This window comes from Chrysochloris asiatica, unplaced genomic scaffold, assembly GCF_000296735.1.
Source record: "Chrysochloris asiatica unplaced genomic scaffold, ChrAsi1.0 scaffold00031, whole genome shotgun sequence".
Lineage (NCBI taxonomy): Eukaryota > Metazoa > Chordata > Mammalia > Afrosoricida > Chrysochloridae > Chrysochloris > Chrysochloris asiatica.
In genome coordinates this window covers 3,353,432-3,375,860 of record NW_006408549.1, presented here as the reverse complement: position 1 = coordinate 3,375,860, position 22,429 = coordinate 3,353,432, and the positions used below count along the sequence as shown (strand labels likewise).

The window sequence follows — 22,429 nt, the reverse complement described above, 5'->3', positions numbered from 1 at the left end:
GATCCAGAGGCCCCTTCAAAGAAATGCTTGGTGAATTACTTGTGAAAAATTAGCTAATGAAACCCCTGTGGAGCACAGTTCTTCTCGGACACAGATGAGGTTGCTGTGAGTCAGAAGTGACTTGAAGGCAGCTGTTAGTTTGTTGATAGAACCTTCATTCTTATGGTCACTGTGAGTTAGAACTGACTTCACAGCACACAACCACCACCACCAAAAACACTCTTATCAACAGGAAGCTGTGGAACTGCAAGGCCAGCAGTTCAAATCTTTCTCAGAAGAAAGAAGCTTTCTGCTTCCATAAGGATTAACAGTCTCAGACACCTTATGAAGGGTTGCTATGGGAACCAATTCGATGGCACACCACCACCACCACCACCACCACCACCACCACCACTCTTAGCAACTTTGGACAAGCAACATGACCTTCCTGAGTCTGTTTTCTCCCTGTGGAATGGGAAGAACACATACTTGGAAAGGTTGCCGCATCACAGATCATGCACTGTGAAGGTGTGGCTGGGAGAGCAACTGTCATTCTCAGTCTTTGCTTTACTCTTCAAAAAAAAACGAAATGGAAATAAAAACGCCAACAAGGCTGATTTTCCAGCAAGGCCAGTGGCGCTAGAAGGAATGCAGCTTCCCCCAGAGCTAGTTTTGATGCCAAACCAAAAACCTACTACTGTTGAGTCTATTCCAGTTCACAGCAACTCTATAGAGCAGAGTAGAACTGCCCATTAGGGTTTCCAAGGCTGTAAATCTTTGCAGAAGCAGACGGCCACATCTCTCTCCTGTGGAGCAGTTAGCTGGTGGGTTGGTTAGCAGCTAAGTGCTGAACACTGTGACACAAGAGACCCTCGTTTGGATGTCAGTGACTTGAAATAGCCCCTAAGAAAGTTCCCCCAAGAAGGTGCAACAGGCTCCTGGGTGGCTGAAATGTTTGCTCTCTCCCCTGTTCGAAACTACCAGCTGTTCCACGGGAAAAAGATGAGACTCTCTGCTCCTGTAAAGATTTACAGCCTCGGAAACCCTGTACAAGGTCGCTATGAGTCGGCTCCGACTCCATGGCACATAACCACCACCACCACCACTCACTTAAAGGCCTCCTGTTGTGGTGCTGAAGGATTAGCGCTGGACTGCGAAACTTAAGATCAGCAGTTCAAATTCACCAGCTGCTCCTCGAGAACCCTGTATAGGGTCGCTCTAAGAACTGACTCAATGGCACTTAACAACAACGACTCACCTGAAGAGGTGGGTGTAAAACCGAGAAAACCAAATATGCTTCCATTAGGTTGATTCTGGTTCACAGTGACCCTGTATAGAGTATCTGAGTCTATAAATCTTTGTTGTCATCAAGTGCCATCAAGTTGGTTCTAACTCATAGTGACCCTGTATAGGATTTCTGAGCAGCAGTTGGTGGGTTTGAACTGCCAGCCCTTGTGATTAGCAGTCTAGTGCTTATTCTACAGTGCCACAGAAAGTCTCATCTTTCTCCTAAGGCTCTGCTCTTGGGTTTGAACTGCCAACCTTGTGGTTAGCAATTCAGAGCTTATCCTATCAGGGCTCCAATGTGAAACTGTTCACTTAAGATTAGTAACCAAGTACAAGTAAGCCTGTGTTTACCTTGCTTACTGGCACTCCATTCCTGTCAGGGATTGTAAATTTGAAGAGGCTTTGATTCTATAAGGAGGTGCTGTGGGGTTGGGAGAGAGACCTAAAAGTAGAGTCTTTGATGTGGTGAAAAATGTCTAACTGTTCACTACAGAGTAATAAGATAAGTAAGCCCATGCGTACCTTGCTTACTGAGTAATCTGATACTGAAGAAAACCCTATAGAGTACAGTCCTCAACAGTGCGTTTTTTGGTTTGGGATTGCTGTGTGGAGAGTGCCCTCTGCCCCTGATACTTTCTGGTCTGTGATGTGGCAGGGGTGGACCACTGCGCGCAGAACGACCATGGCTGTGAGCAGCTATGTGTGAATACCGAGGAGTCCTTCATCTGCCAGTGCTCAGAAGGGTTCCTCATCAATGAGGACCTCAAGACCTGTTCCAGTGAGTCCTCTTCCTGGGGAGATATTTGCAGCAGGAGTGGAACATGGGAGCCCCTTTCCTCCGCTCTTTTCTCTGCTTTAGGATGTTGTAAGGGTGGCCTCTGGGGACGCATGCAATCAAGGTGGGGGGTGGGAGGAGAGGTTCCAGCATGGTGGTGATGTCATTCCTCACTGACGAAGACTGCGATGGCTGCCTGTGCCCTTACTTGCTGTCTGGTTTTTCAGGAGTGGATTACTGCTTGCTGAGTGACCATGGTTGTGAATATTCTTGCGTCAACACAGATACATCCTTTGCCTGTCAGTGTCCCGGGGGACATGTGCTCCGCAGTGATGGAAAAACCTGTGCAAGTAAGTGTTGTGCAGTCCTGCAACATGTGAAGCCTGAATAGGTGTGCTGTGGGGTGGGTGCACCCAGGAGACTGCTCCTTCCCACGCTCCCAGGCTTCCTCCCAACACACCAGAAATAGCTTCCCCGCACCCCCATTTCCATGGTCTCTCTGGCTGCCCTTCTGAAGCAGACCTAGCTATGTTTCTTAGCTCTCACTAGTCTTCCCCAAACCAAACCCGCTGCCACTGAGTTGATTCCAGGTCATAACGACCCTAGAGGACAGAGTATAACTGCTTCATTGGGTTTCCAAGGCTGGAGTCCTGGTGTAGCATTGTAGGATAAGCACTGGACTGCTAACTACAAGGTTGGTGGTTCAAACCAACCAGCCATTCCTCAGAAACGCTATACAGGATCACTATATCGGAACTGACTCAGTATCACTTAATAACAACAACAGTCTTTACTGGAGCAGACTGCCACATCTTTCCTGTGTGGAGTCGTCGCTGGTGGGTTCCAATCACTGACCTTTCATTCTTCCACCAGGTACTCCCAACCTGGTCTAAAATGGTAATCAGCCAGCTTTGTTAGAGAGTGCCAGTTAACAACTTGACTACTCTGGTAGCGTAGTGGTTACGAATCGGACTGTGAACCTTAAGGCCAGCAGTTCGAAACTACCAGCCGCTCCGCGGGAGAAAGATGAGGCGTTCTGCTCCCGTAAAGATTTACAGCCTCGGAAACCCTGTACAGGGTCGCTATGGGTCGGATCCGACTCGATGGCACTTAACAGCAACAACAACAACTAGCCAGAAGGTTGGAGGTTTGAACCTTAGAAGACAAACCTGGCAATATGCTTTTTTTGTTGTTCTTCTTCTTCTTAAGCAGTGCTTTGCTTATCTTGGGTCTCTTTCCTTTCCATAGAACGTTTGTAATTGTTTTTTCCATCCCTCTAAAGAATGTTGTTAGAATCTGGATTGGGATTGCGTTATATGTATAGATTGCTTTGGGTAGTATTGACTTTTTCATAATGTTAAGTCTTCCTATGCAGAAGCAGGTATAGTCTTCCATTTTTGTAAGTCTCTTTTGGTTTCTTGTGGTAGTGTGCTGTAGTTTTCTTTGTATAGGTGCAATATGCTTTTGAAAACCCAGTGGAGCAGTTCTACTCTGAGCACCTGGGTTTGCCAGAAATCAAAGTACACTTGACAACAATTAGCAACACTAGTAATGTTGTTGTTGTTAGGTGCCATCAAGACAGTTTCAACTCAAAGGGACCCTATGCACAGAAGAACAAAACACTGCCTGGTCCTGTGCCATCCTCACCATCATTGCTACGCTTGATCCCATTGCTGCTGCCACTGTGCCAATCCATCTCATTGGGGGTCTTCCTCTTTTTCACCAACCATCCACTTTACCAAGCATATTGTTCTTCTCCAGGGTCCCGTCCCTCCTAATAATATGTCTGAAGTTGAGGGGTAAAGTCTCACCGTCCTGGCTTCTAAGGAGCATTCTGGCTGTACTTCTTCCAACACAGATGAATTTGTTCTTCTGACAGTCCGTGGTACTTTAAATATTCTCCTCTAGCACCATAACTCAAATGCACCAATCCTTCTATGGTCTTCCTTATCCAATGGCCAACATTCACATACATATGGTGGTGGTGGTGGTGGTTATGTGCCATGGAGTCGGTTCCAACTCATAGCGACCCTGCACAGGGTTTCCAAGGCTGTAAATCTTTATGGGAGCAGAAAGCCTCATCTTTCTCCCACGGAACAGCTGATAGTTTTGAACTGCTGACCTTGTGGTTCACAGCCCTATTTGTAACCTCTACACTACCAGAGCTCCTTAGATACATATGAGGCCATTGAAAATACCATGGTTTGGATCAGGCACACCTTAGTATTCAAACTGATGTCCTTGCTCTTGAACACTTTAAAGAGATCTTGTACAGCAGATCTGCCCAATGCAATACATCATCTGATTTCTTGACTGCTGCTTTCATGTGTGTTGACTGTAGATCCAAGCAAAATGAAGTCTTTGACAACTTCAAACTTTTCTCCATTTATCATGATGTTACTTACTGGTCCAGTTGTGAGGATTTTTGTTTGCTTTACATTGAGGTGCAACTCATACTGAAGGCTGTGGTCTTTGATTTTCATCAGTATTTTAAATCCTCTTCACTTTTAGCAAGTAAGGTTGTATCAGCTGCATATCACAGGTTGTTAATGAGTCTTCCTCCAATCCTGATGCCATGTTCTTCTTCATATAATCTAGCTTTCCATATTTTTTGCTCAGCATACAGATTGAATAAGTACAGTGAAAATATACAGCCCTAGCACACCCCTTTTCTGATTTTAAACCATGCATATCCCTTTGTTCTGTTTGAAGAACTGTCTCTTGATCTGTGTACAGGTTCCTAGTGAGCACAGTAACGTGTTCTAGAAGACCCATTCTCCTCAGTACTGTCCATGGCTTGTCATGATCCACAGTCAAAAGCCTTTTATAGTCCATAAAGCACAGATAAACATCTTTCTGATATTCTGTGCTTTCAGTCAAGATCCATCTGATATCAGCAATGGTATCTCTTACTTACTGAATCTCGCTTGAATCTCTGGCACTTCCCTGTCGGTGTACTGTTGCAGCCATTTTTTAATTACCTTCAACAAGATTTTACTTGCATGTGATATTAATGGTATTGTTAGATGATTTCTGCATTCTGTTGAATCATCTCTCTCTGAAATGGGCACAGATATGGATCTCTTCCAATCACTTGGCTAGGTAGCTAGTTTCCAAATTTCTTGGCATAGATGAGTGAGTGCTTCCAGTGCTGCACCAGTTTGTTGAAAGATTTTAATATGTATTCCATCAATTCCTGGAGCCTTGTTTTTCACCAATAACTTCAGTGCACCTTGGACTTCTTCCTTCATTATCACTGGTTCTTGACCTTATGTTACCTCTTGAAACGGTTGAACACTAGCCATTTCTTTTTGGTACAGTGTCTCTGTATATTCCTTCCATCTTCTTTTGATGATTTCTGCATCCGTCAATATTTTGTCCATATTGTTGTTAAGTGCCATCAAGTCGATTCTGACCCGTAGCGACCCTGTATAAGATTTCCAAGGAGCAGCTGGTGAGTTTGAACCACTGACCTTGCAGTTCAAACAACTTTGCGTCTGATGCATTAGCCTACAGTGCCACTCCCCAACTCATAGAATCCTTCAATATTGCAAGTCAAGGCTTTCTTTTCTTCTTCAATTATTTCAGTTTGAGAAATACTGTGTCCTCTATTGGTTTTCTAACTCCAGATCTTTGCATGTTTCATCAGGATACTTGACTTTGTCTTCTTGAGCTGCCCTTTGAAATTTTCTGTTCAGCTCTTTTACTTCCTCATGTCTTCTGTTCACTTTAGCATCTCTACACTGGAGAGCAAGTTTCATTGTCTCTTCTGACATCCATTTTAGTCTTTTCTCTCCTGTCTTTTTAATGACATTTTGCTTTCTTCCTGTATGATGTTCTTGATGTCATCCCACAGCTCTTCTGGTCTTTGGTCATTAATATCTAATGCATCAAATCTGTTCTTAATTTAGGTGAGATATGTTCAAGATTATATTTTGGCTCTCTGAAATTGGTTTAATTTTCTTCAGTTTCAGCCTGAACTTGCATATAAGCAATTGATGGTCTATTCCACAGTCTTCCCCTGACCTTGTTTTGGCTGATGATATGGAGCTTTTTCACTGTCTTTTTCCACAGATGTAGTCAGTTTGCTTCCTGTGTATTCCATTTGGTGAGACACATTTGTATACTAGTCTTTTATGTTGTTTAGAAAGCTATTTGCCATGAGTCAATCATTGCTCTTGCAAAATTCCATCATGCGATCTCCAGCATCATTCAATTACCAAGGCCATATTTTGTAAATACCAACCCTTCTTCTTTGTTTCCAACTTTTACATTCCAATCACCAGCAATTATCAATACATGTTGATTGCATATTTGATTAGTTTCAGACTGAAGAAGTTGGTAGGTAACTTCTTCAATCAATCATCATCACTGACTGACTTTAGTGGTTGGTTAGTAAATTTGAATAATTTTTGGTATTAACTGGTTTTTCTTGTAGGCGTATGGATATTTTTCTATCACAGTGTTGTATTTCAGGACAGATCTTAAAATGTTCTTTTTGATGATTAATGCTATGCCATTCCTCTTTAATTTGTTGTTCCAGCATAGTAGACAATATGCTTGTCAAAATAGCCAATACCAGTTTTTTTTTTCAGCTCACTAATGCCTAGAAAAGGAGCACTGGTAGCGTAGTGGTTACAAATTGGGCTGCTAACCTTAAGGTTGGCAGTTTGAAACTACCAGCCATTCCGTGCAGGAGAAAGATGAGGCTTTCTGCTCCCATAAAGATTTACAGCCTTAGAAACCCTGTGCAGGGTCACTATGAGTCGGCACCAACTTCAAGGTACTTAACAACAACAACAATGCCTAGAATATTGATGTTTATGTGTTCCGTTTCATTTTTGCCAACTTCCAACTTTCTAGACTCTTGCTTCGTACATCCCATGCTCTGATTATTAATGGATGCTTACAGTTGTTTATCCTCATTTTGGGTTGTGCCTCCTCAGTTCTGTTGGTGTTATCATGGTCAAGTCTGCTTAAAGGAGGCAGCTCTTCCCCAGTCATATTTTGAGTGCCTTTCAACCTGAGGGGCTCATCTTCCAGCACTGTATCTGACAATATTCTGGTGCTATTTATACTGTTTTGGTTTTCCGGCACTATATCTGACAGTATGCCCCTGCTATATTTAAGGTTTTCAGTGGTTAAACATTCAGGAGTAGTCTGCCACCCATTCTTCCTAGTCTGGGTTAGTCTGGAAGGTGTTGCTGTGGTGCCCGTGGTATTTTGAACACTAGTAATTGTGGGGTCTATTTACTGACTGTGGAGACATGGTAGTACAAACAGTTAAGCACTTGGTTGCTAAACAAAATTTGGTGGTTCAAACCCAACCAATAGCTCCAAGGGAAAAAGACCTAGTGATCTGCTTCTGTAAAGATTGTTGTTGTTGTTGTTGTTGTTAAGTGCCGTCGAGTCCATTCCGACCCATAGCGACCCTGTATAGAGTTTCCAGTGAGCAGGTAGTGAGCTTGAACTGCCAACCTCGCAGTTCAAATGACTGCAGTTCTGATGCATTAGCCCACAGCACCACACTAGGACTTGAAAACACAAGCCTTGAAAACCCTATGGGACAGTTCTATTCTTTTACTTGGGATCACTAGGAGTCAAAAAGAACTCGAGGACACCCAACAACAAACAACATGTACTGACTACTGACTATATGCTGCACTAAGCACTTCCATGTTTGCATTATAGCAAGCCTGTGGGATTCCATTTTAACAGACAGGAAGCTGCAGCTCTGATTAAGTACAGAGCTCAAGGTTACCAGTAATAAGAGGTGGGTTCACACTCAGGCTGGAAGAAGGTAAGGGTTCCAAGAGCTCCTTTGCCCTTCCTCCCTGACCATCTGGCAGCAGATACCGAGCCTGGCAGCCATGTTTCCTTGCAGCTAGTCCCCACCCCTGACCCCATTAATAAAAACCCCTCCCAGACCTCCCTGTCTCCTTCACTCAGGAGGGAATGCAGTGTTTGCTGCCCTGTAGTCTTGTTTCCAAGCGAACCAAAATAACTGAAAAATTGTCATCTTGGGAGATCAGATCAGAAATGAAGAAAAGGGGCTATAATTTACCATCCTCATCCTGTTGGTCTATCTTGTTATGGGACTACTGATACAAATGCGGCCACAGCCTAATTCTTCCACCATTTTATAGTGTAGATTCTCATAGCAGGTAAGTGGACTGCGTAGCTGGGTGTGCCTCCCTAACGAGGAACATGTGAGGAAGTATTTCCCCACTTTGGGATGGATTCTTGGGTCGTGGCAAATGGGTTCTCCATTTTCTGGCTTGCTTGTGGTTCCCTGCCCAGCTGCCTCTGGGACAGCCGGCACAGGGAAGGTCTGGGCACAGGGTACTGTGAAGCATGAGGGTGTGGCAAATCGTATCTACATCTGACTGAGGGCCAAAGCCAGATGCAAGCGATTTTGTTGGCTTGTTTTAATTCTCCCTCATCTTAGATTATCCACGCCCTTCCTCTCTCTTCCCCATTCCTGTGGACAATTAAGAGCTAACTATAAGAAAGATGAGGCTTTCTGCTCCTGTAAAGATTTACAGCCTTGGAAACCCTGTATAGGGTCACTATGAATCAGAACCGACTCCACGGCACATAACAATATCAATAAATAAGATGGTTAGGAGTCCTGGTGTGGCTCTGTGGGTTAATGCACCAGACTGCAAAGCTGTTTGAACTGCAGGTTGGAAGTTCAAGCTCACCAGCTGTTCCTTGGAAACCCTATACAGGGTCGCTATGGGTCAGAACTGACTCGATGACTCGTAACAATAATAAAAGATGGTTGCATGACTTCCAAGAAATTCTCACAGGTCATTCCATACAGCCCCTTTCCCTCACAGTGTCCCTGTATGGTGCAAATGTTTAACATGCTTAGCTGCTCACTAAAACGTTGGAGAGTCAGGTCCACCCAGCAGTGCATTGGAACAAAAACTTGGCAACCTACTTTTTAAAAATCAGCCGTTAAAAACCCTATGGAGCACAGTTCTGTTGTGACACACATGGGCTTGTCATGAGTCAGAATCTCTTTGAATGCAACCAGTTCAACTGGGAGTCCTGGTATGGCACTGTAGAATAGACACTGAATCGCAAGGTCGGTTTGGCAGTTCAAGCCCACCTACCACTCCTCATAAACTCTATACAGGGCCACTATGAGTTGGAACTGATTCAACAGCACTTAACAACAACAGTTTAACAGTGGGGAGAGGGGACTGGTGGCACAGTGGTTAAGCACTTAGCTGCAAACCAAAAGGTCAGCAGTTCGAATCCATCAATCACACCACAGGAGAAAGATGTGGCAGTTTGCTTCTGTAAAGATTGTTGTTGTTTAGTGCCGTCAAGTCAGGTTTGACTCATAGCACCCCTATAGGGTTTCCAAGGAGCGGCTGGTGGGTTACAGCCTTAGAAACCCTGTGGGGCAGTTCCACCCTGCCCTACAGGCCCGCTGTGAGTCAGGATTAATTCGATGGTGGTGAGTTTGGTATGGTTTTAGTTCAGCTGGTCTCCACATACTCTTGTGCCCTGTGAATCAAGTCGGCATCTGGGTTATGCCGCTGGCACTTCTACACATTCTCCGTGTTCTCATTATTTGTAACTGATGGTACAGTGGCTTCGTCCATATGAATAAACATCCAACAATGCAGTTCTGATCTGTATTTCTATGTGATTATGACTATCTGAGAGTTTGTGAGATACTCAGATGGGTTAGAATCATCCTAGGGAAACACTTCATGGGAGACACTAGCTGATACATACATAGGTGGTGAGCTATTCCATGAGTGTTCAGTCTGGCTGCCCTGTCCTGTAATAATAAGCTAGGTTTTCAGTCCAGCCACAGGGCTTGGGATGTGTGCTCCTTTGCTCTATGCCAGATGACAGAGAGCCAGATGATGTGACCTCACCTTCTTTGTAAAGCGTGCTGGCTGTGGATGGGAGAGCCGGCTGGGGGGCAGCCAGGCCTGGCTCAGCAGATAAAGGATTCCTTGACCGTCATAAAGGCAGCTGGCACCCAGGGGCTATGATGGCAGGAGGTCTGAAGACCTACACTAATCCTCAGGGAGGTTCCCTGAAGCAGGAAGGCCTGGACCAGATTCCCAGAATTCTAGAACAAAGTGGGCATGGTGTCCCCCACAGGTCTGCAGGCACCTCCCACTCCCCTCGTGTTTCCTTCCTTCCTCTCTGCCTCCTACCCCTCAGCCTGTGATTGCCTCGATTTTCCCTGGCTGTGTTTGGGAGAGAGCTTTCTTACATCAGGCAGTTAGGTGCACAGAGTTGGGGTGATATGGGGGGGCAGGATCTCTTCCTCCCCTCTCACACTCCTGAAAAGTTCCCTGCAATCGACATGTGCATCCTGGCACCAGGAAAGACTCCACAGGTCAGACACATGCGGGCACAGCCCACTGGCCTGTGAGTTCCTGGAGTCATATCTGAATCTGAGTTGCCAGGCCTAGCCCATGGGAAATGTGCAGTACAGTTGAATGAGTGACCACCTGTCTTCAGATTCCATGACATCCAGCACAGGGTCCACTCTCTGCTCAAACACCTTCAGAGGCTGTCCACTGCCTCCCAAGGTAGGTTTCCAAAGCGCACTCTAGTTTTCCCTATCTGTCCAGAACTACCCTGCCCTTTAGCCAAACCAGGATTCCCTTCTGAATGAGTTTCCCCGGTTGCTGCAATAAAGTATCAGTCACAACCTGGGTGGCTTATAGGAACAGAAGTTTGTTGCCTCACCGTTCTGGAGGCTAGAAGTCTGAATTCCGGGTATGGGTAGGGCCGTGTTCTCTCTGAAGGCTCTAGGAAAAGATTCTTTCTTGCCTCCCCCAGTATCTGGCAGCCACACACACATTTGCTTAGCTTGCGTTTTCACAGGGCCGCCCTTTCTCTGTATCACTGTGTCTCTTCTCTTTTACAAGAACACCTCTCAGATTGCATTAGAACTCCCCTGCCTCCAGTAAACCCCCAGGTTAACAGAACTGATACCGTCTTCAAAGGCCATACTTCTAGACAAGCTCACACTCGCAAGAACCAGGAATTTGTGCTTGAACATAATTTGGCGGGGATGGGGCACACAGTTCAATCCATTGCAATTTCTAAGGATGGCCTCCCCCCACTCCTACCAGTGGAAACCAAGTCCCCACAGGGAGATTCCCCACCTGATGGAACTCCTCTCCTCAGCTCACACGGGGTATCCCCCAGTGCTCTCCTGGTTCTACCTCACCCTGTGCAGGATTCTTAGAAAGCTATGGCAGAGGAGCAGAAAGTATTGAAGTAAGAACCCAAAGACTGAGTGGGAATCTGGTTGCTTCTACCCTGGGCAAGGGAACTGGCCCTCCCTGGGTCTGACTCCTCAACTGTAAACCTGGGGTGAGCATTCCTGCCTCTCCCTCAGGGTTGCTATGTGGCCCAGTGAGGTTCAGTGGCTGGATTCTCACCTTTTGTGGGGAGCCCCGTGTTCAATTCCCAGCCAGTGCACCTATCAGTGGAAGTTTGCACAGGTTCAGTGCAGCTTCCCGACTAGGCCAACTAGGAAGAAAGGCCTGGGAATCTTCTAGAAATCAGTCAGTGAAAACCCTATGGATTACAGTGGACTGATCCTAAACACCTTGGGGGTAGCACCTAGCTGGGCAGTCATTTGTTCTGTTGTGTGCAGGGTCGCACAACAGGCACCATCTCCATGGCTGCTGACAACAGTAAAGTGCCATACCTCCCTGAGGACTCGTAGACTGAAGAGAGGACTAATGTAGCAGCTGGCACTGCTATGCAGAGGTGCCCTTTCCTAGGGGCCTGCCCCCCTTCGAGGGGCCAGAGACAGGCTACTCTGGGAGTGGGTGAGACTCAGGACCCCAAGAATACTGAAGGGAGTCAAGTCAGGATCTGCAGGGGAAAGCCAAGGGAAGTTGGGGGATCCTGGTTGGGGTTACTCCTAGTGGGCTGCCTGGGGGCTGTGTGGAGGCCTGAAAGGGCTGAGATAGCTGTGAGCAAGCCTGAAGGAGTAAGGGGAGACAGCAGCCTTCACCCTGGTGTGTTCACAGCACAGACTCCGTGGGACGGAAGGGTGCTTAGAGATCTTCCCTTCCTTTGTGGGAACTGAATACCAAGATGTCCCTGGGGATGTGTGGCAAAGCTAGAACTAGAACCTGGGCCCCCTGACTCCATGATCTCTTCCCAGCACAGCGGCGCATGAAAAGTGTATGTTGCAATCCAGCTGTTTCCTCTCTTGTTTTACGTGAGAAAAGCCTTATCCAGAGTTAAACAACTGGCTGCTTTTATTTTTAGTATAACATCAGTCAGGAAGTGGTGTAATCTTTCTCTTGGCCTTTGATTACTCTCTTGGCAGGCGACCACAGTGGCTTTGTGGTGGGGGTTTCATAACTTCCTCTGTGGAGCCTCAGATACATTATTTCTCTGTGTCCTCACCGCAGAGGTGTCAGTCCACTGAACTGGCTACTTCACGACTAGTCGCCTCACCAGATCTGGGGTCCAGGTGTGATGAACAGTCTGTATCAACATGCAGGGTGCTGAGGGGCCCAAAAATCTGCATTGAAACTTCAATCATCCTGATCACAGGATAACACAGACTCCCCCCACCCATTCATGATAGGGCTTTAATTAATTGTGAGGGGGCTTCAGAAAGTTCATAGCAAAATTCCATTCTCTCTCAATTCCATTTTTCTACAAACTTTTGGAAGCCCCCTTATATCTGGATCTGCCTTCTTTTAGAAGGAAAGTGTTTTATTCCTGTGTTGAGATTTCTCATAACCCCTTCCACCCGTCCCCTTTAAGCGATGGTGCCTCGCCAGCTCTGGCTTTACTTTCTCATCTGGATTTGATTTTAGAAACTTCCTCCTTATGTTCTTGGTTTGTGTATTCCTACTCTGTTCAAGTACTTACTGTGTACCTGTCAACATGCATTCCGGGATGGTTCATACAGGTTCAATTTCTGCCTGACAGAGTTGAGTTTCTTGGCAAAGACATTAAAGAATTAACACGCAGTCAGTGTGGTGCGAGCTGGGAAGGAGGGGTATCACAGGAGCCTGTGACGGGGGACTCTCCTAGTCTAGAGAAAGACTCCCGAGAACAGTATTTAATCTGAGGCTTAGAGGTTGAGGGGTGTGAGCCAGCCAGAGATGTCAGGGGAGTGTCCCAGATGCCAACGCAGGTCCAGAGAGGACAGCAGGGCATCCAGCGTGTTGAATGTGAAAGGGAGGCTGCTGGGAGGTGGGCCTGAAGAAGCAGTCAGCATGGGTCACCTATTGCCTGGAGTGCCATACTGAGCTATTTGGAGGCTCAACCTTCCCTGAAAAGACAGTTTTAGCCTGTCTGCAGAGAACTTAGCAGGTGGTGTGAGCAGACTGCTGAGCTGTGGTGGGTATGGGACAGAGAAGACAGAGGTGAGAGAATTGCCATCTATTCTCTCCTCTGCCCAGTACAAGTTGAGGCAATTCACTTCTGTAAGTTTAGGGGCCTTGGGAATGTCACTTCCTCAACTCTAAAATGAAGGGGTTGGACCAGTTGATCACCCCACAGTAAGGATAGTAGCTGGCACAGAGTAAATGCTCAATAAACACTTGCTGAATAAATGAATGAATGAATTCCTCACTGGGGTGCCTACCATTCCTCCTCCAGGGTAAAGGCGCCCCATAGTAGCAAGTCAGGGATGGTGGCTCTCTTTGCCTGCTAGGGGACCACTGAAGCACTATCCTGTTGGGAACTAACCTTGGCTCTTGGTAAAAGCAGACACCAAGTTGTTCTCCAGACGTGGTTAGATCAAAAGCAGACCTGTGGTCAGGAAGTTAATTACGCTACACTCTTGGCATTCTGTAATTTGCTACCTGTGGTTCTTTGATTGATGGATGGCCCACAGGATCCCAGGCATGTAGAAATCGGACATTTGGCTAAACATGTGAATCTACAGGGCTGGCATGAGGGAGAACAACTGCCACCAATACCCACAAGGTTGTCATTTAAAACATTCCCACTCAAACCCTGTAGAGTTTGAGTGGGAATGTTCATTCACCAGATACAGATGAGGAAACTGTTACATGCCAGGAATTGTTAGGTGCCGGAATATACTGGCCAGAAGGAAAGACACACTTGTAATCTCTTGGCGATCATGGTACAGTGAAGAGGCAGACACAAATCAAAAGCATCTTATAAGCAGTTTGAGTACAACTGTGCAATTGCCATAAAGGGCAGACACATGGTGCTCAGAGGCCCTATGATGGGAGGCCAGGGAGGACTTCTGGAGACATGCATGCATGGAGAACTGGAGACGGAGCAAGAGGCAGGGCCAGAAGCAGTGAAGGAGGAGGAAGCCTTCCAGGGAGAGGAAAGAGCTGTACAAGTGCTCTGGTGGGAGGACACCTGGCATGGGAAGCTAATGTAAGAAGGTACTGAGTCTGAGAGAGAGCAGGGTGAGGTGAGGGTGGAGGGCAAAGCTTGTGAGCCCCACCGAGGGTTTTGTCTTTTAAAGGAAGAGCCTCAGAAAGCACTGCTTCAGACAGAGGCAGTGATGTGAGCAAATTTGCTTTTTGGAAAGAAGGTTTAGGCTGCAACGGGGAGAACAGACCAGAGAGGGTCACAGTGTGTATGTGGAGGCTGGTCAATAGAGGATGAAACAGCCCGAGAGAAAGATGGTGGCGTTCAGAACATGATGGTGGAGCCATAGATCCATCTATCTGGTCATTGGAGAAGTCTCTGAACATAAGGCCTAGTCGACTGACAGGATCTCACACCTGGTTGTTCAGAGGAATTAAAAATCTGTGGGATTTTTAAATGTCCAAAGCCGGGCATTTACTCCAAATTAGAAGGTGAAACAGGGACTGTCCTAGTTTACTGGTAAAAATGGAGATTGATACAACATCTTTGGAAGACAATTTGGAAATCTTTATTAGCTTTTAAATGTTTACAATCTTTAGGAAATTTCACTTCTAGGTGTTTATCCATTGCTTGCATGTTGTCTGCAGAGATACATGCTCAAGAATATTCATGGAAATAATAGCAGAAAACTAGAAACCACCTTGTTGTTGTTATTATGTGCCGTGGAGTCACCTAATGCCCATCAAATAAGAGTCTGGTTAAATTAATCATGGTGCAGTCTTCAAAAACAGGCATGTATGGTATCAGAGGCGAGAGAGAGACTTCATTTCAACTGTAAACCCTTTTTCCCCATAAGAATCAATTTTTGCTTGTATTTTATTTTTAGAGTATGTAAGAGGCTTAATGGTTCAAAATCAAAACGATGTCCAAAAGCATATATCAAGAAGTCTTGCCTTTCCATCCCATTCCCTAATTTCGCCTCCTATAGGTAACTATTGTGATGGCCAGCCTCCAAGATGGTGCCCAATACCCAATGATCCCCGTCTCCTGGCATTCACACACTTGTGTAGTCTCCTTCTTCATTGTTAAACTCTATGATCAATAGCATATGGTAAGACCCATAGTGCATCACTTCTCAGACAACTGCAACTTCTGCCTTCAGTTCTCTCCTGCTTGCATGGACTTTATCTCTCACTTCTTGGATCACTGTCTCTGGGCAGCCAGATGCCTTGTTGTGAGCAGTCCTCTGGAGAGGCTCATGTGGTAAGGAACTGAAGCCTCTAGCCAATAGCTAGTGAGGAGCTGAGACTTGCCAGTAAATACAAGTGTGCCCTTGAAAGCAGGTTCTCTAGCTCCAGTGGAGTCTTAACATGGCTGAAGCCCCAGCTGGCTGACCGCTTAACTGCAGCCTCATGAGATGCCCTGAGCCCAAACCAAAAACCTAAGACTGTCCCCAAGTCAAAAACTGTTTGAGAATATTAGTATGTGTTTTAGGCTGTTAAATGTTGGGATCAATTGTTACACAGCAGTAGATAACTAATTTTTATTCATTGCTTATTTGTTTTTTCGGTGTGTTTTTTCTTTCTTTCTTTCTTTTTCGTAAAAAAACCACAGGGACTTTATTATTCCCAACACAGGGCCGGTCTTCACGGGGTGGTGGGAGGTGGCTTTGGGCCCCTACTTGCCGGTGATGAGTGGGTTCCGCAGGATCACAATGACAGGGTCCTCATGTAGGAACATCTTGGAGTTGTAGTGGTCCTTGTTGACGAGCTTGGACTCCTTCTTGCCCTTGCCACACTTGGGGACTTCGGTCCACATCTCTTTCACATTCTCCAGCATGACCATGTTGCAGTGTCTGTTGAAAGCCTTGACGCAGCCCAGCACCTTCTTGTTGTTGTGAATGTTGATGAGCACTTGGGTGTTGTTCTTGACTGACTGTGTGAGCACCGACAGGGACCCGATGTTAAATCCTCCTCCTCCTTGTGCTTCTGCAGCTCCTCTGGGGTCATCTCACTCTTGGGCTTGTTGAGGAGGCTCATGGTGCTGGCAGCATTCTTGGGTTACTCCCATTCCCCCGCTTTGCTTCAGCCTCTCTTTCTGGTGTTTCTTTAAATGAATCAAAGCAAATACAAATATGTTTTCTTATTTTCACCCTTCATATATATATATACATATATATATATGTATATATGTATATGTATATATACATATATATATATATATGGTGTACTATATATCCTGTGTGGCACCTGGTTTTTCCAACAGTATTTCCTGGAGATTACTTCATATCTTTCCATAAAAGAGCCCTCATTCTTGTTACGACTGTGTAATGTTCCAGTCGGAGCATGGTGGCTGTAGGAGAAGGGCTGGGCTGCTAACCACAAGGTCATCTATTTGAGGCCACCTGCCTCTCCCTCAAAAGAAAGAAGAAAGATGAAATATAAGACTTTTTGTTCCTGCAGAGATTTGCAGCCTTGGAAACCTTATACAAGGTTACTATGAGTAGGTACCAACTCTCCAACACTTTAATATAAGCAACAATGTTCCATTGTCTGAAATATTTATTCAAGCAGTCCTTTGCTGGATCCTTGGATTAATTCCCACATTTTATTATTACAAGCAATGCAACAGTGAATAACTCTGAACAAAGGCATCTGTAGGAGAGAATTCAAAGTGAAGTTGCCAGAAGTGTAACTTTTGCTAAAATAAGAGGGCTTCCAAAATTTCGAAGGAAACCCCATTATCTTTCAGTTCCATTTTCCACAAACTTTTGGAGGCCCCTTCCTAATGCCAGATTGCCAGATTCTCCACCACAAGGAAAGTATAATCTTTAGTTTGTTTGAATTTGGAACCATAAGCATGTTTTGTCTTTTTAAAAAAAAAAGCAGAAAACCTCTCCTGGCAATTTTGATGCTTATCTGACATTTTGAGTTCACCACTGCTCTACTCTGTCATAATCGGATATTGTAAGGAAATACTAGGTTGAAAGGAGAGCTAAGGTTGAAAGTCAAAACACTCCATATACTTTTTTTTTTTTTAACGTTTTATTGTGGATTATGTGATCGTTTACATGGGAGAACATTAGTTTTATATTCATCCTATCGTATATTGTTTCATTGTCATGGTTACAATCCCCTCCATGCATCATCAACCAACCAAAGGGTATACACTACAAGCCTGCCCCCCGGTCGTCAGCACACAGCCCCTCTCCCTCTCTGGGCCTAAAGTCCCCAACTGCTCGATCTCTGCACATCATCATCTTTGCCTCCATCTCAGGCATCACTGCTTCTCTGGGTAGGGTCCCACTCTCTCCTCTTCTCCCTTGATGGTCCTAGGGACCTCTGCTCCTAGGCTGAAAAGTTAATCACTCCCCTCCTTGCTACAAAACGTCTACTTTTACATTTCCAACCCTCACAATCAGTCCTGAGAACAATTATTCACTATTATATCACAAGAGACCTATCCGCATTTCATTTCATCAACCCTGCCTAGACAGATTGGATACTACTCAGTGGAGATTCTACCTTCCTCCACGCCCTCTGGATCTAGGTTCCTTCTTGAAAGCTTGTAAGCCAGTCACTTCTTGCCTTTGTAGTCTCCCCCCCCCCCCCATTTTGGGTAGCCAATGTCCAAGTTGCCCATCACTGTCTACTCTGTGTTTGGAGGGGGTGGGAATGATTCTCGTTGTAAAGATTTGTTCCCTCTTTTGAGCTACTGCTTCTATAGGTGTAGGTCAAGTTCATCAAATTATATCAGATTACTCTTTTTTTCCTCTTCTTTCTTCTTCTAGTTGAGCTCTGATCATCCAGTCATTGAAGCCAGGTCAAGTGGGTATTATCTGCAAGTGTGGGTGTTCTCCATATACTTTTAAAGCTTGCACACAATACAAATTCCAGGTGGCTACTCATTTGACAAGGAGTTCTGGTAGCATAGTGGTTACGAATTGGGCTGCTAACCTCAAGGTCAGCAGTTGGAAACTACCAGCCGTTCTGTGGGAGAAAGATGACGCTTTCTGCTCCCGTAAAGATTTACAGCCTTGGAAAACCTGTGCAGGATCACTATGAGTCGGAACTGATTCCACAGTACTTAACAACAACAACTCATTTGACAGCCCAAGAGAACCCAGAAACTGAGCTGGCTTGGGCCAGTAGAAAGCAGCCAGTTAGGAGATATAGACTCAACCCACAATGTCCTGAGAAGCCAGGGAGTGTGTGCCCATCACCATCTGTGTGGGGAAGACTTTGAATCACTCTTCAGGATGGCCACCTGAGCGTAGGACAGGGCCTGTGGATGCTTCATGGAGAAGGGAAGGCTTGTGCTCAGCGACAGTGGTCCAGATTATGGTTTGACAAGGCCAGCCTGAAAGACAATTTTATTGCCTTGGAAAGTAGGGTATTTTTATTATGAATGCATGGTGGGGGGAAAAATGTTTACTGCCTCAGCCAGCCAGCCATCTGCCTGTATCAGGCCATTGTACTTTCCACTCTTACTCTACAAGAGGAGCTACCCGGAGCGACTAGGAGAAGTTCTGCATTAATGAGTCTAGGACGTGCCCAAAGGAGAAAGTAACATTCAAGAGCAAGCTGGAGGATCAAAGTCTGCTTGACTCTCCCCCAAAGTTATAATTTCAGTTAACTTAGCACTTCCCTATTTTTCAAAGAATTTGGCAGCACTTCTGCCCAAAGGAAGAGACACAAAATGTCTTTCATGTTTGGACGCTTACTTTAGAATAGTATAGTAATGCAGTGAAGCTGAAAAAACGTGGGCTTTATTGTCAAATTAAAGTATTTTTAATCTGGTTTGATCAATTATTAACAATTGGTCTAGACAAGTTATTAACTTTCCCAAACTTTAGTTTCCTTAGATGGTAAATGAGAGTAACAGCAGCTGCCTTAACTAACTCACAGGATAGTTCTGAGGACTTCCCTTCAAAATAATTATAATAAAGATGCTTTAGAAAAAATACTTGGAGCATTTGGTTTGTGCCTGATTATAAAATGAGTGTGAGTTTTGGAGCCATGATTTAGTAACTTCAGCGCATATCCACTGTAGAAATTCCTCTTGATCTAAAATGACTTGAGTTAACTCTCCAAAATATGTGTTGTTGTTGTTGTTGTTAAGTACCGTGGAGTCGTTTCCGACTCATAGTGACCCTGTACAGGGTTTCCGAGGCTGTAAATCTTCACGGGAGCAGAAAGCCTCCTCTTTCTCCCTTGGAACAGCTGGTAGTTTCGAACTGCTGACCTTGTGGTTCACAGCCCGATTCGTAACCACTACGCTACCAGAGCTCCCTCTCATAAAGATTACAGCCTAGGAAACCCTATTTCGTCCTATAGGGTCACTGTGAGTCACAGCACCTAATAACAACAGCCTTCAAAATCTAGCCATAGTCTGGCCACTTGTCAGCTCGCTGGTGTGAGCCTCCAAGACCACTGCTTGGGCTTCTTACAGCTCAGTCTTTTCAGTAGAGTCAGCTCAGAGCCAGCCAGTGGCTCCTCTTCCCCTGCAGGGCTGACCTGCCTGTCGTCCCTCCATCGTTCGGCCCTGCTCACCTCCCTGACCTCCTCTCCCACCTCTCTTCTGCTGGCTCCAGTCTCACTGACCTTTTATTTCTGACCCATGCTAAGCACTTCTGGAATTTGTAAATGCGTGTCTTTCTTGGGGTCCCTGGGGGAAAACAAACAGTACTTCACTACTCCCCTAACAACAGCTCACCTGAAGGGGAGCACTACAACTCTGTAGGATAAGCACTGGACTGCGAACCACAAGGTCAGCGGTTCGAGTCCACCAACTACTTTGTGTGGGAACGATGAGGCTTTCTGCTCCCGTAAAGATGTACGGCCTCAGAAACTCTCTACAGAGTCTCTGTGAGTTGGAACTGACTTGATGGTACTTAGCAACAGCAAGTCAACTAAAACGTTAGTGCTTTGAAGCCACCCAGCCTAGCTATCTGCTTCTGTAAAGATGACGGCCAGTAAAGCTATGTGGAGCTCAATTCTGCACTGTAACACACGGGCCTGCCAGGACTCAGGGTCTGCTCCACAGCAGCTGATTTTGTTTCGACTTTTTGTTTCTTTCTTGCTGTTAAAGTTCTTTCCTCAGATACCACACACTTACACCCCCTGTTTCTTCAGGGCTCTGCTCAGGTGCCTCCTTCTCTGACTGCCCTCCTTCCCCACCCTCCAATGCAGGCACTCACTACCCTGTTATCTGGCTTTGTTTTTCTCCAGAGTACTTTTCCCACCTGCCATTTCATCTTTCTTAGTCTCTTGTGTGTCTTCCATTCACCACCCTCCCATATGTAAAAGTCACTAAGGCAGAAACTTATTGTTATATCCCTAAAGTATGGGCCAGTCCCTCGTGGGGGCTCAGTAAATATCTACTAACTGAGTGAATGAATGGATAGATGGATTACCTAAGGATAATACACATACACATACATACATAAGTAGATATGTACCTAAGCTGATACTAAAGTTCTGAGATGGTGGTGGTGGTGGTTATGTGCCATGGAGTCGGTTCTGACTCATAGTGTCCCTGTACAGGGTTTCTGAGGCTGTAAATCTTTACGGGAGCAGAAAGCCTCATCTTTCTCCCGCAAAACAGCTAGTAGTTTTGAACTGCTGACTTTGTGGTTCGCAGCCCAATTCGTAACCACTACGCTACCAGAGAATAAAATTGAACTTTTTTCCTAACAGATTATTTCTATATCTTCCTTTGTAAATGATCTGTTTTTGTCTTTTGCTCATTTCCCTGTAGGGTTGATGATGTTGGTTATCTGTCTATGTTCTTTATATATTAAGAGTTTTGCTCATATGCTTGCTTTCCATTCTGAAATGTGCCATACAGGATAAGGAACTGTCCTAACTTATGGCGTCTGAGTTGTTTACGAAGATTGAATTGATCAGTAATGTATGAATCATTTTCTTTCTCTGTTCCTCCCATCCTAATTTCTTTTTCAGAATTAGACCCTTGTGCTTTGGGGAATCATGGCTGTGAACATTCATGTGTAAGCAGTGAAGACTCTTTTGTGTGCCAGTGCCTTGAAGGGTATACCCTCCGTGAAGATGGGAAAACCTGCAGAAGTAAGTATTTACTGTGGTTGCCTCACATCACTGAGTTTGTCTGCAACATGAGAGTTCATCCATCCTGAGAGTTCATCCCCCCCCAAAAAAATTGCCACCCTGCCTCTTCCGGCTCAAAGAGCTGCCCCATAGGATTTCCAAGACTATAATCTTTACACTCACCACTCATTTGTCATTTTGTCGTACTATGGTAGATTGTGTGTTGCTGTGCTTCTGGAAGCTATGCCACGGGTATTTTAAATACCAGAAGGGTTACCTATGGTGGACAGATTTCAGATGAGCTTCCAGATGAAGATGGACTACAGAGAAGGAGAGACAAACTACTTCCAAATATTTAATCCCTGAAAACTTTATGGATAGCAGTGGAACACTGTCAGATACAGTGCCAGAAGATAAGCCCCTCAGGTTGGAAGACACTCAAAATGCAACTGGAGAAGAGCTACCTCCTCAAAGTAGAGTTGACTGTGATGATGCGAATGTAGTAAAGCCCGTAGGTCCTTCATTTGCTGATGGGGCACAAGTTAAAATGAAGAGAAACAGCTGTAAACATCCATTAATAATTGAAACTGGAATGTATGAAGTATGAATCTAGGAAAATTGGAAATTGTCAAAAATGATAGAGAATGCATAAATATCGATCTCTTAGGCATTAGTGAGCTAAAATGGACTGGTATTGGCCATTTTGCATCTGACAATCACATGGTTTACTGTGCCAAGAATGACAAATTGAAAAGGAATGGCATCACACTCATAATCAAAAAGAACCTATCAAGATTTGTCATGAAGTACAATGCTGTCTGCAATAAGATAATATCCATACTCCTAGAAGGAAGACCAAGTAATACCACTATTATTCAAATTTACGCACCAACCACTAAAGCCAGTGATGATGAAACTGAAGAATTCTACCAACTTCTTTAGTCTGAAATTGATCAAACATGCAATCAAGATGTATTGATAGTTACTAGCTATGGAAATACAAACG

The 22,429-nt window shown here is 45.1% G+C and overlaps 1 protein-coding gene and 1 pseudogene across 2 annotated transcripts in view; one reads left to right on the top strand and one right to left on the bottom strand.

Moving 5' to 3' along the window:
• The window catches only part of MATN2 (matrilin 2), a 248,589-nt gene that overhangs the window by 200,946 nt on the left and 25,214 nt on the right, over positions 1–22,429 (top strand). For both annotated transcript variants that reach the window (XM_006859193.1, XM_006859194.1), the window contains 3 exons: positions 1,922–2,044; positions 2,269–2,391; positions 21,322–21,444. In XM_006859193.1, the coding sequence (XP_006859255.1) occupies positions 1,922–2,044; positions 2,269–2,391; positions 21,322–21,444 (369 nt within the window). The remainder of the gene's footprint in view (positions 1–1,921; positions 2,045–2,268; positions 2,392–21,321; positions 21,445–22,429) is intronic.
• LOC102810561 lies at positions 16,037–16,398 on the bottom strand (annotated as a pseudogene).